The 14519-nt window shown below is 41.1% G+C and overlaps 1 protein-coding gene across 1 annotated transcript in view; it reads left to right on the top strand.

Moving 5' to 3' along the window:
- The window catches only part of ITGA9 (integrin subunit alpha 9), a 275713-nt gene extending 264041 nt beyond the window's left edge, over positions 1-11672 (top strand). The window contains exon 28 of the mRNA XM_056857744.1: positions 10892-11672. Coding sequence (XP_056713722.1) covers positions 10892-10990 — 99 coding nt within the window. The 3' untranslated portion in view covers positions 10991-11672. The remainder of the gene's footprint in view (positions 1-10891) is intronic.
- Positions 11673-14519: the final 2847 nt, after the last annotated feature.

Here is a 14519-nt window from a genome sequence, read left to right as displayed (position 1 = left end):
TATGGTAATAAATGAGCAAAAAAGAAGAAGTTACTGCTAGAAGTGCTGTAACCAGTGGAAAATGAAAACGAATTAATACAAAAACAAATGACGTTTTTGAAACATTTTTTTAAAAGACACACTCTTATCTTACAGAAGAAAATGCTCTGTGTTTCTTCAGCATAAACATAAAATACATACAATTGCCCATAAAAGAGCTAATATGAGCACAATAGATTTTACTGTACGGTCAGCATTCTGACAGGTTCTTTAAAACAACAAGATTGATTATGCACAATTGCCGCTTCGTATAAATAGGAACTTGGTCAAACTTTTCTCACCCCTCACAGTATTTTCATTTGTCTTTCACTACTAATTGGGCTTTGTAGGTGGTCTGTGTATATGGCTTGCAGAAGGCAATGCCTTCTCCACAACTGTGTGGGTAAACAGTCTAACCGATTGAAAGTCTAGCCACTGGGGAACTCTGTATACATCAGAAACCAGTTAGGCATTCTAGCTTTTATCTTGGCACCATATAAACATATTTAATCCACTGGCAAGCAAAAAGTCCTTTTGTGGTACCAGCAAACCTTTAAAAATAACTAGTATTCTTAAGAACCCAAGCCAAGACACACTATATATGTCAACTTTAAAATTGCAAATAAGTACATACTACTACAAAATTCTCAGACGTATAAACTAAAACAGCAGATGCAATTTTAACATAAATTGTTGTTCCATTGGTCCAAATTTCTGAGAATCTGGAGGTATTAATTCTTTGATCTCCATTTATTACTGGTTTAACCAAGCAAACAGCAATTGCTTATGCTAATAATTATGGGAACGTTACAACTTTCTGCTTTTTTAAAATAAAAAAAGTTGGGTTTTTTGGCAGGCAAAATGGACCATAATTCAGTTGCATTGCTCTTTTATGTACTTCAGCAGTAATATTTAGAGTCTAAATGTAGAGTTTTTAATGCAGCGGCAGCAACCTTTAAATAAAATGCGCATCCTTTTGGGCGAGGAAGGCAGGAAGGAGCAGCATAGTCCATAAATCACTCTTCCAACAGTGATACGGTATTTAGCTACTATTGCGTTCCAGCTGGGACTTGTGAAATATGAATGCCCTTGTATACTGTTAGATACATTTTTGCGTTCAATATTCTGCCGTTTCTTTCTGTAGAACAAAAGTTCATAGAATCATAGAGTTGGAAGGGACCACCAGGGTCATCTAGTCCAACCCCCTGCACAATACAGGAAATTCACAACTACCTCCCCCCACACACTCCATGCCCAGAAGATGGCCAAGATGCCCTCCCTCTCATGATCTGCCTAAGGTCATAGAATCAGCATTGCTGACAGATGGCCATCTAGCCTCTGCTAAAAAACCTCCAGGTTACCACCTCCCGAGGAAGCCTGTTTCACCAAGGAACCACTCTAACTGTTAGAAATTTTTTCCTAATGTCTATACAGAAAGAAACTCTTGATTAAATTTAAAGCCATTTGGTTCTGGTCCGACCTTCTGGGGCAACAGAAAAGAACTCAGCACCATCCTCTATATGACAGCCTTTCAAGTACTTGAAGATAGTTATCATATCACCTCTCAGTCTTCTCCTCTGCAGGCTAAACATACCCAGCTCCTTCAACCTTTCCTCATAGGACTTAGTCTCCAGACCCCTCACCATCTTTGTTGCCCTCCTCTGGACACGTTCCAGCTTGTCTACATTCTTCTTAAATTGCGGTGCCCCAAACTGAACACAATATTCTAGGTGAGGTCTAACCAGAGAAGAGTTAAGCGAAACCATCACTTCGTTGGACTTGTGTGCTTTATGTTGCTTACTATCTTGCAAAGATGCAGAGTTCCATAGGTTACTTGAATACAACTTTGCAATGGAAAGAAGGGGGTAATCAATTCAGAACTAAGTATATATAACTTCTGTTGGTGTCACGGCAGGATTAAGCCTGTTAGTGTTTCCCTCCAAGTGAGATTTTAAAAGTGCTTAGCTTTGGATCATATCCAGAAAGGTAGCCCTTCCCGCATTTTATCCTCCTATCAGCCTCATGAAGCAGTTTCAGCTGAGAGTGTGACAATGGCCCAAGGTCGTGTGAGGAGCTTCATGGCAGTATGGGAATTTTAACCCGGGTTTCCCAGATCATGGTTGAACACTCTAACCACTACACTACACTGCCTTTCCATTGCTGCCGGGAACATTTGATTGTATATTGGAGCCACTGCAAATAGGTCCAAAAGTGTCTTCCTTCCTGTGGAAGTATCTTCCAATCTGAATGGAAAGATCACCTTTGGATTCAAGTCATGGGCTCATCACAGCTTTGAAAACGAAAGGGACTTTTTTCTATGCAATGCCTTCTCCCTAACCTTTCCTGAGTTATTTCTGTTGGCAGGTCAGTGGATATTTAAGCCTTTGATTGTCTCTTCTTGTTGGGGTGATTAATGACTGTTTTGTTCCAGCAGTCTATTTTGGTATTTTTGTAAGACATATATATGGAGGGATAGTTTAAAAAAAGAAACTGCATTTAGGGTTGTCAGCTTTTGTTTAGGGACACTTCCCCCCTTTTCCTCCCAATTTAATTTCCAAATTGCCTTTTGCAGTGCTTCAAATATAATTATAAAATTTTCCACCTCTAAAATGTCTATTCAGAAAATGCAGTAGATGGCAGTGTAGCTCTGCTGGAAGATACGTAATGTATTGCATTGATTTTGGCTTTGCATTAGTAATTATTTTGACTGATAGTTCGAGATGTGACAACTATTCATGATTCTCATGTAATCAAGAGCAAAAGTTGCTATCCGTACGTGTCAATAAATGTCCTGAATAAAACAATAGGCATCCGAACAGTTAACTATTCTAGTCCAAACAGTTAACTAAAAATTCTCATCTCCAAACAGTTAACACCAAGGGGGGATTAACTAGTGATTTGGCATTCCTAGGGTTGCCAACTTCCAGGTAGTGTGGAAATCAAGAAAGTAGCACAAGACAATTCTTTCTATAATAAGAAGACCAAACTATAGCAATTAGTGCTATTAAGAATATGTATTGGAAGCATACAAAGAACAAAATTCTGGAGCAAAAAAGTATCACATAGGTAATTAAGACCCCAACTTTCAATAAGGGCTTTACAATACAAATATGAGCCCAAATTCTCAATCCTTATTCAGTCTACATAAATAATTTCATAAAGTGCATGAGTGAACCACGGGAACAATACTCAGTCCTTATAGAGTCCGCATGAAATTTCATAAAGTGCATCAGTAGGTCGCAAAAGCAAGATGAAGGGCAATGGAAATCCGGTATAATTCCATTTCATGCAGTCTTTTTCAAGCCTTCAATCTTTTTGTGCACTATTCAGTCAATGCACATAGGAGTGTACCCTTTCCTTGTATCTGGACGGCAAAGTACTAGTACAGAGGTGTCTTCTTCCTACAAACCTCCAGGTAGTAGCCGGAGATCTCCTGCTGAAACAACTGATCTCCAGCTGATAGAGATCAGTTCACCTGGAGAAAATGGCCGCTTTGGCAATTGGACTCTACGGCATTGAAGTCCCTCCCCTCCCCAAACCCCACCCTCCTCAGGCTTCACCCCAAAAATCTCCTGCCGGTGGTGAAGAGGGACCTGGCAACCCTAGGGATCCCTCACATGGAAATCACATATGGATCTGGTGGGGAATAATGCTTTGAAAGTCGGGAGGACACTTGTAAAATACTTTTATATTGCAGGAGGCAGATTTGTCCCTCACCTTTAAAGGTATAAAATGCCAAGGTCTCAAATCAGTTTTTATATGGGCAGAAATTTGGACTAGTGCTGTCTCTGAGAGGATGGACTGCAGTTGGCATAACTTTTTCCTGTGCTCACTGGCTACTCTTATATGTGTCTCAGGCCATACCGCTGACAGCTGAACTGGGTGAATCATCAATGGAGGCTAAGGCATGGATAAAAGCATTCTTTTGGAAAGTTAAGATGTTAACATCTGTGGGGCGACCAACTTTACTTGGACTTGTACGGGCAGATGCTCACATTAGCCAATGGGATTATTTATTGGAAAAGAAAAATGAAATGTCTAGGAATTACAAATGACATGGTAAAGACTACAGAGACCATAGAAATAATTAGGCTAATCAAAATGTGAGTAAAGGAATTGGACTCTTAACGGTACATTTGTTAGGGCTCATAGGGTATGTTCGGCTTCCTTTTTGGGCATTGCCCTTCCGATGCAACTGTTAAAGTATTTCTGTTGCCCAGCAATACCAAAGCTCAGGAGAGCTTATACTTTGGCAAGAATTATGCCCTTCCTTCGGCAGTTTTGGAGGGCAGATATAAAAAAGGGCTATACTCAAATAGAACATGTAGATGCTCACTTGACAAAGTTGAAACTATCAAACATATGATCTTGGAGTGTCCTATATTTAATGAGCCAAGGGCCAGTTTAAATACTCCTTTATTTGAAAATATGGAAATGTCCAACAAGGCATCAGGCAATATGAGGGCGCAGGTGACAAAATTTATAGGGGCAATAATTAAATACCAAAAGAATAACACTAAGTAAGGTATTTTTATTCCTTTATTTTCTGCTCAAGGCTATAGCTGTATGAGCAGTGATAGGTAGGCAGGCAGGCAGACAGACAGACAGACAGACAGACAGACAGATAGATAGATAGATAGAACCAATGATTTGGAGTTGGATCCATATTACTGCCAGGGGAGTGAATCTTGGTGCAGGATATTTCTGCCTCCCCCTCCTGCTGCCAGTCACACACTCTCAGCCTCAACCCTGGCAAGTATTTGGATGGGAGACCTCCAAGGAATACAAGGGCCTGATGCATAGGGTTGCCATCCTCCACATACTAGCTGGAGATCTCCTGCTACTACAACTGATCTCCAGCCGACAGAGATCAGTTCATCTGGAGAAAATGGCCGCCTTGGCAATTGGATTCTATGGCATTGAAATCCCTCCCCTCCCCAAACCCACCCTCTGCAGGCTCCGCCCCGAAAACCTCCCTCCGGTGGCGAAGAGGGACCTGGCAACCCTACTGATGCAGAGGCAGGCAGTGGCAAACCACCTCTGAACGTCTCTTGCCTTGAAAACCCTATGGGGTCCCAATAAGTCGGCTGTGACTTGATGGCACTTTGCACACACAACAAAAAGAACAATCATCAGGCAGATTAACCAAAAGCCAATAGAATGTGTTTAAAAAAATAAAATCTCACACCATAAGATAGTCAACAAATGGGCCTGATGTAGGGAGGGAGAAGGCCGCCCCAAAGGGCTTGTCCTTCAAGGTCCACCCAGCATCCACCTCATTTCCGAAGGCTGGAGGATGCAAAGGAGGGCTGAGGTAATCCTATGTTTCTGTGGGCTGGCTAGAATTGATCGTGCCAGCCAGAGTCTTTTTGACATTAATCATCCACACCAGTGTATACTGGTTTTATTAATTATTCCTTTGGTATTATAAAGACCCCTCTTGTGTTTTCTGCTGACCGTGAAATTGTGAACAATCCTTGTCTCAGAGTATCGGGTAATCTGATTCTGAAAGTCTTCCCCCTTTCATTGGTGCCCCACCCTTGTCACTTTTAGCACTGATGATTTCCCTGCACACTGCATGATGCATCAAAGACCATAATCCCAAGGCCACTTTCCTGGGAGTAAGCCCCATTGAACAAAACAGGACTTACCGCCATGGTGACCTGCTCAGGATTGCTCCCTTAACATGTGAATATGTGCGAATACTGCCACGGGTCAGTATGTGTTTGTGTACGTGTTAAGTCTCCACCATCAGAGAGAGCCTGTTTGCTCTGTGCAGAAAACCATTATTCTGAAGGACAAATGTGATGTGGGAAATCTGTGATCAGGATTTCCTGTGGGTGTGCATTCTTTTAAAACTTGTTTATTATTATTACTCTGCCATGGTAGCTTCTTGGTTGACCTTGGCATGTCACATATTCTTTGCTTACCTCGCAGGGCTGTTGTAAGGATAAAAAGGAGGAGAGGAGAACAATATAAGCTGCTTTGGGACCTCACTGGGGAGAAAGGCAGGGTGTAAATGAAGTACATAAATAACCTTATTTATGTGATACAGCTTTAGTACATCTTTCATTGTGAAGTTTGTTTTCCCCCTCCTTACATGTTAAATGGTGACTGCAGGAAATTCCATCTTTAATTTCATGGCGAGATCACCTGTAGATTCTGAATTTTATGCTTCATTAATATGCATTAACTTTTCCAACTTCTTTTTATTGCTTGTGGGAGGCCCTATGAAGATATTCTTTATCCAGTTGTGAAATAATGCACAAATGCCAGAAACTGTTAACAACAAACTTTTAAAGATAATTCCTGAAGCAGATGTTTTGCAAGCAGACAATTTTTATTAAAAGAACAGTAGGAAATAGGTTTTTGTTTTTGTTTTTGCTTGCTTGCTTGTTTGGCCCTGGAGGAAATTAAAAGGGAATATTTTGATCGTAACTTCAAGTGTAGGTTTTAATGTTCAAAGTCTGTGGTTTGTGTGAAGAATAGGCACCTTTAGGGCTCAGCAAGCAGCATTAATATAACTGAAACATCTTTGTTTAATTTTAGGAATGCAAGAAATTCTGTGATCTTGCACTTGAAGTGATGGATTACTTTGAGAAGTGGCTAGGTAAATAAAGTCGCTAGGCAAATAATGATGTCAGCTAAAGCAGAGGATAGACAATCGGTTGATAAGGTGGTAAAATTTTCACTTCACACTTCAGGGGAAAGAGTACATGCTTCCCCACAGAGAGAAAAAAAGTCACAAACAGCTAGTATAAGGAAGAGACTAGGCTGGAGCCCTTTATTCTGACATGCTGGCTTTCTGCGTGAAGAGACTTTGTTGTGAGGATTCAGTCATTGCCTTTCCCCACCTTCACTCAAAAGTGATACAGTCCAGGAATAGTTTCAGAGGGTAGCCGTGTTGGTCAGCTAGATGCGAATCCAGTAGCACTTTAAGAGTCCAACAAGATTTTAGGGATATGATCTTTCAAGAGTCAAAGCTCCCTTCATCGGGTATCTGGTGCAGGGAGCTCTGACTGTCAAAAGCACATACCCCTAAAATCTTGAACACATGAAGCTGCCTTATGCTGAATCAGGCCCTTGGTCCATCAAAGTCAGTATTGTCTACTCAGACCGGCTGCGGCTCTCCAGGGTCTCAGGCAGGGGTCTTTCACATCACCTCCTTGCCTAGTCCCTTTAACTGGAGATGCCAGGGATTGAACCTGGGACCTTCTGCATGCCAAGCAAATGCCGCAGCCCCTCCTTGTTGGTTCTCCAAGGTACAACTGGAGTCGTATCTAGCAGTGTAGGGATAGATTTCTTGTACATCCTGTTCATGTGAAGTAGTTCTAAGTAGTTCTGTATCTTGTTCAGGATCTGATTTTTTCCATCTTATGAATGGCTTTTTTCTCCCCCCCTTCTCCCTGGACAACTGGTGTAATTGTTAAGCTCCAACTAGTTTCCGCTCTGGAAATAGCCATTGCTATGATGTACATGATGGGAAATTAATTGCATGGACCTTAGTGCCCAATTCCGATGGTGTGTGTGTATGTGTCTTTTAGAGACACTGAATTATTTTACTTGAAAATTCAGCTCATTGATCTGGAAGTTATGTGACAGTTGATTCTCAACTGTGTTTGGTGCAAGTGTAACAAACTGGTGTTGGTGTTTTGCATATTCTGACTTTTGATCTCAGCCTGCTGTATCAAAGAGATCAGTTTTGTGTTGGACGTTGTCCCATGAGAACCTGAGAAGTCACATGTGAAGGGACTCCAGAGGGAGGGAGGGGGCAGAAGTTAAGAAAGGGACACCGGCAATAATCAATCATCAGTCTGCATAGGCTAACTGAAAGGAGCATATAAGATGGTGCAGAGCTGCAGTAAGGGTCCCCGTTTACTTTGCTTGCATGGATTCTCAGCAGAAGCCGGCTACGACACAGAGAGCAAGATGGTCCCAGTAGACGGAACTTAGTCTATTTAGAATTGAAGACTTCTGGACTGTGTAGAAATTTAGCTTGGTTAAAGATTTTCAATTAAAAAGTCATGTTTAATAGAAACATAGCAGCGTTTGGAGCTAATGTACAAAGCTGCCCTAAATATGCTCCGTATTGGGAAAGAGGGTAATAACATCTGACTGATTGAGGTAGACGAAAGCATCGCACTCTGCAGGAGAGTGAAAACAGGTTTAAAACAGTAGGAGTTACATAAATGTTTAATTACAATGAACAAAATATTGACTTAATGATCTCAATGGCATGCTGCTTCGTTTGAGCAATTACTCTTGAATGGTTACCCAAGCCTCTTTATTACAATTATTTTTTTTGTTTCTGGGAAGGGCATAAAAATCCCAGTAAGGAACTGAGAACTCCCAATGTGAACAGAACCGTATTTATTTTAGTCAGGTACGAAGACTTGTAAAACGGGCGATCGATGTTGCACCGACAGCAAAAAACTCTGCAGCCTTTAAGTTGTGCAGAAGGGTTGGAACTTTTAAAGGAGGCTGTAACTATTATTTCCCATTGGACACCGAAGGCACAATCTCTCGTGAACGGTTGTGCTTATTCCTTACAAGGGGACTTGTGCAGGAGAAGCTCCCAGCAGATTGCACACCAAGCCTGCGATTATACAGGCCGGCTCCCTGCCTGGGCGATACATTCGAGTTGTTACTGTGAAGTAAATACCTCATTCCCTGTAGGGGACCATAAAATAAACTCGTTCCAGTATTATACTTCTGAAATTAGACTTGCTCTTGAATTTCACCTAAATTGAAATTTGAGGTCCTTTGGGAAGATCCGATTAAGGTGAAACACTGACAAGACTTTTTTAAAAAAGAAGTTAATCCCAAACAGATTAGTAAAATGTCCCAGGGTTATTATTATTTTTTAATCTCTAAGTATGGCTAGCAAATGTAGCCTAAAGTATTCAAGGGAAAGGTAGTCCTGTTCAGTAAAACATCTGTAAAAAAGGAAGCTTATTGAAAAGAATTCTGGTACAATGAGTACCTCTGTAAACACAACCGCATGAGAAATTGTGTTCAAACTGCTGACAGTTGAAGCCATTGTGATAACTGAGGTATAGATCAATGCCTTTCAGCTCATATAGCTTTCAACTAAGCAGGCAACACTTTTTTAAGTTAATGAAAGGATTTTTAAATATCAATTATGTGTTTTGATGATTTGCTTCTCGTGTTAACAGCCATTCTAGGTGTTAACTAGTTTAGCAAAAGTAAGGATATTGTATTATCACCAATCTCTATTTTGAATGCTGTGTAATTTTTTCATTTTACCTAGTTTTATTGTACTTTTTGCATGTCATGGCCCTGTGACTTCATAACCTCACATATAAATGTCTTCCAAGTAAGGGATCCACTACATGGATCTGACGTTAGTCCATAAGGTGCCACAACACTTGTGTTTATCTCAGAGGCTGACCTATGCGCACATAAGATTATAATGTGATTTCCATTCATTTTAATCTGCAAGGCAGTGAATTTGGAGAACTCTGACCTAAACCAATCCCCATTCTTGTCCCAGCCATCGTGCTGGCCAGCAGCCGTGGTGGATTTTTGCACTGTGATGACAAACTTGTGAAGTGAACCTCATGCTAATCATTCACAAATTGGCCCAGCAACTTATAGGATTAGGAGCAACTCCAAATAGCACCTTCAATCTAGTTGATTCAGCTTTCAGACCATAATACACAATCCTACTAAAAAAACACAAATGATAGTTGTCGTGCCAGCAGTAGCTCCCATTCTTCCACTGCTGGCCTATGCCAACATAACTAATCCACCTTCAGTATGAGCTGCTGCTGTCGTTTAGATTTTGGGGGGCATCGCTATGTGCCACAGCCACATTTATTTTACGCATATCAAACTCAAAAGACAACAAGAAACCGTGATTGAGACTCATAATGGAAGAGGATATAGGGACAGAATGGAGAATCAACAGTTCAGCTGAGGACGATAGAAAGACAAGGTAAAATTAAGGGGAAGGCAAAGGGTATTGTGTGATACCTGTGCCAGCACCTCTTATCTAAATGGATAAGGTGAAGACGGAAAGAAACACATGCATCCTTTGAACTGGTTGAGAGATGGGTGGGATTAAAAAATGTAATAGGTTTAGTTCCCCTAACTGCCCTTAACCTGGATGGCCCAGGCTAGCCTGATCACATCAGATCTCAGAAGCTAAGCAGGGTTGGTCCTTGCTATTGATTGATTGATTGATTGCATTTCTATCCCACCCTTATTCCCGGCAAGCCGGGCTCAGAGCGGGTCACAAGATCAAAATCATAAAACATAGGTTAAAACATATATTAAAATATACTTTAAAATCATTCTTCATTATACATTAAAACAAGATGGCATTTCCTTTCGTTTGCTAGTACTTGGATGGGAGACCACCAAGGAATACCAGGGTCACTGTGCAGAGGCAGGCGATGGCAAACCACCTCTATTAGTCTCTTTCCTTGAAAACCTACTGAGTTGCCATAAGTCAGCTGTGACTTGATGGCACTTTAACCACACCGTTCCCCTAATTAGTCATTCAAGGCCCTTGGACTGTAATCCATGTAGAAGAAGAAGAAGAAGAAGAAGAAGAAGAAGAAGAGTTGGTTTTTATATGCCGACTTTCTCTGCCACTTAAGGGAGAGTCACCCAGTTGGCTTCATGTGTAGAAGTGGGGAAACAAATCCAGTTCACCAGATTAGCCTCCGCCGCTCATGTGGAGGAGTGGGGAATCAAACCCGGTTCTCCAGATCAGACTCCACTGCTCCAAACCACTGCTGTTATCCACTACACTACACTGGTTAGTCAGAGTAACCCCTTTGTGAGCTGACTGTGTTTTCCAGTTGATGGATAAAACTATTCATAAAGCTTTATGTTTCATTTGCAGATGGGCTTCTTTCGCAGGAAGTACAAAGAAATCATCGAGGCTGAGAAGAACAGGAAAGAGAACGAAGACAGCTGGGACTGGGTACAGAAAAGCCAGTAAACTGCTAAAGGGGTGGGGAGGGACATTGAAAACCCAGTCATGTGACACACAATTACTACTCTATTGGTCCTGCTCTTGTATCTTCCATATGTGGAAGAAGGAATCTTCTCCAGATTTTTCGGAGGCCCTGTTATTCGTCATCATCTTAATCTAGGGAACGTTTCCTGAGGCAACCACTGCAGACATATCAGGTGACTGGAGTGATTTATACTTCCTGGAAGAGATGAACTTTGATAACTAAGCTGCAGCGCAGAGCAATATTTATGAATCCAACATATGTGGAGCACCCTCAGGGGAAGACTGTTGCCTAAAAAAAAAAAAAGTACTTTTTATAAATATAAGCTTTTTATACTGATCATGTCTTTTTATATATTTGTATCAAGGTTTTATGTTTTCTATTGAATAGCTATATATAGTTCACAAAAGCACTGATATTCAGCTGAAGCGTTGGACATGCGTATCTGTATATATATACATACATATATATCTATCAGTCATACTGTACTTTTCAGTTGCAATGCAGAAGAGACAAACAGATGAAAAACCTCACATAGTATATCTACCAATCTTGGCGATGTTGTACATAAATCTTCCGTCGGCAGTAAGCCAAAGTCTTTCCATTTTGTTTGAAACAAACAAAACCCCACTAAAGTTAAGTGTGTGAGTTATGCGTTAAAGGACCCTGAATGCTATATATATTAGATATTTTTAATTGATTCTGTTGTGCACGGACTGTCCATAAAGTATGTCTCACTTTAGGGGAAAGAAATCCTTTATCCTTCACCAGTAGGATCCCTCCCCCCAAATATGTGATACATCCTTACCAAGGGCATGTATTTTTTACAAGTAGAATGTTTTTAAACAGAATGACTGTCGAGTCCTTGTTGTTCAGAAGCCTGTAATATGTTATCCTATATGTTAGATGTAAGGCAAGCTGGGGTGACACGTGAGGCTAATGTACAGCTACTGATGCAATCTTTGTATGTTTGCCCCAGTGGAGCAAATATTGGCTCTCTAAGGCCATTGGGAAATGGTACAGAGAGGAAGCACGGTGGTCCTGATCTGAATTGGGCCCCCACGTGCCTGATTTTTGAAGGGGAAAAAGCTGTAGTCACAGAACTCCGGCGTAGGAGTTGAGCGCTTTAATACGTGACATGAGAAGTCATGTCACAAGATAATGAGGGTCATGGAAAAGCGACAGAATTTATTTTTTATGCTGCATGTGCTCGTTTACTCAGTATTGGTGCCGAAGTATCCAGTGGGAATGGCATCACATTATGGTCCATATCTCCTTGTCAAAATTTTGCTATGCACCCCCCCATCCCATCAAAGTGTGACATACTTTATGAGTTGGAGTTACAGTGAACAGTCCCTTGCAGCCAAATAGCAGGGACTAGAGCCCACGCTGGCTTTTCTAACCCTTGTTCATAGGGCATAATGCACTGAAGAGAGCAGCAATGAATGTCTTCCTTTGGCAAGCCTGGCTTCACTGTCATGTAGTCTTCGGGCAATAGAAGGGAGTTTGGGTGTGTGTGTGTCAGGGGATCATGAATATAAACAGACAAAAAAACCCTCTCTTTATCCAGTGCCTGATTATTTTATTACTGTTTATCTTTCACTTTTTTTCTGTGCAAACCTCTTTGCTATTGTAGCTTTGGTATGTTCTCACAGCTGCTGTATGAGGTAGGCCACTGCTATTCCTGTTCTGCAGGTGAGAAATGTATACTTGGGCATCACAGGTGGTATTCTCCCTTCAGCTGGAGGAAGTTCCTCCGACCTAAGGAGACTTCCTACAACGTAAATGGCTCAATCATTGAAGGGAGAGCCGCTTCAGACGGAGGAAGTTTCAAACTTTGTTTAACGGAGCAGTGGGATACAGGCCAGGTGACCTACATGGGGCCGTCCAGGAAATCCATGGTTGAACTGAGATTTGGACCACACTAGTTATTTGCATGTTTTGTTGTTGTCGTCATTATCAAAATCCACTGCTTGAATCACATATGAATAAGGCTATGTTATAATTGGGTTCACGCTGGCAACAGAAAGTTACATAGGGTTTATGTACAGGTTATAGAAATAGATACCAGTGCTCGGCACGAGAAAACCATTTTGAAAATGTAAGCGCTCAGGGGTTACAGGTTTAGTTATTAAATGCACCTCTCTTTGTAATATTTTAAATAATTGCATATTATGGCAGTGAGGAATAGTATTAAATTTGGGATCCTGTCTTGGTAAACCGTCTCTTGGAAATAATTCTTTAATAGATTTTCTTGTAGCCCTGTCATGAAGGAGTCTGTCATGGTCAGTACTTAACGTGAATGTTTAAAGTGGTGTGGCCCTCAGCTGGGGTTTGTACATCCTTAGTTTCAGATGGAGAAGAAATCTGTCTGAAGCCCCCATCTCAATTATACTTTCTTGATTAAAATTTCAGAGCTTAAGTAACCTCCATCAAAGAGCAGACGAATATTCATTTTAGTTCTGACAGCCAGCGTGGTGTAAGGGTAAGAGTGTTAGACTAGGATCTGGGAGAACTCGGTTCGAATGTCCACTCTGCCATGGAAGCTCGATTGGTGACCTTAGGCCAGTCTTTCTCTCAGCCTTAAAGGCTAACAAAATTTCTGGTGGGGCCGGAGCTTTCGCAAGATCACCCATCGTGATCTCTCTCAGAATAACATACCTCACAAGGTTGTTGTGAGGATAAAACAGAGGAAGGGAGAATGATGCTGTAAGCTGCTTTTGGGTCTCAACTGGGCAGAAAAGCAAGGTATAGATATAACATTTTAAAACGCCAAGGGAGTGATTTAAAGCAAATACTTTGGCATGTGAAACTGAGATGAGACAGTCACACCTATGAAGTAGCCATGTACTATACGAGACCATTGCTTCACCCAGCCCAAACTTCTGTGGCAGGCAACAATTCTCTGTGGTTTCTGGCAGATACCTTTCCTAGCACTGCTACCTGGATTCATGTTAGCTGGAGATGAGAGTTTGACCTTGACATCTCGGACTTTACAACAAAAATGGAAGTAACTGTGGGTTCACCTGGGTTTTGTTTTTGTTTTTAAATCACATACAAAGCTGCTCAGAGTTCTTGGAAGTTCTAAGGACCTTTATAGATAATCCTATGAATGACAGGTTTTCCACTTGGGCTTAGCTGAAGTGTAAACCCATCTATTCAGGGGCAATTGATATGTCATTCTTAGATATTCAAGTATGAAAAACTATAACCCAATGGTTGCAATGCCAGGCAACCTTATTGGCCAGTCCTTATTGCTCAGGAGCAAGGCCAGTAAGACCAATAAGAGATCCAAAATATAAAATAAGACCATATTGTACCACAAAGATAATAATCAGTGCTTTAAAAAAAAAATGCAACAAATCAATTACACTGTTAATGCTTTCACTTGTGGATTCTTTTTAATGAGAATGTCACTAGGTACATTTAAAGATGGTTTTCAGTTGCTGTAGGAGGTAGTAGAAGAAGAGTTGGTTTTTATATCCCACTTTTCTCTACCTTTTAAGGAGTCTT

The sequence above is a fragment of the Euleptes europaea genome, chromosome 11, assembly GCF_029931775.1.
Source record: "Euleptes europaea isolate rEulEur1 chromosome 11, rEulEur1.hap1, whole genome shotgun sequence".
In the NCBI taxonomy this organism is placed as follows: domain Eukaryota; kingdom Metazoa; phylum Chordata; class Lepidosauria; order Squamata; family Sphaerodactylidae; genus Euleptes; species Euleptes europaea.
This window is presented reverse-complemented; position numbering and strand designations above follow the sequence as displayed.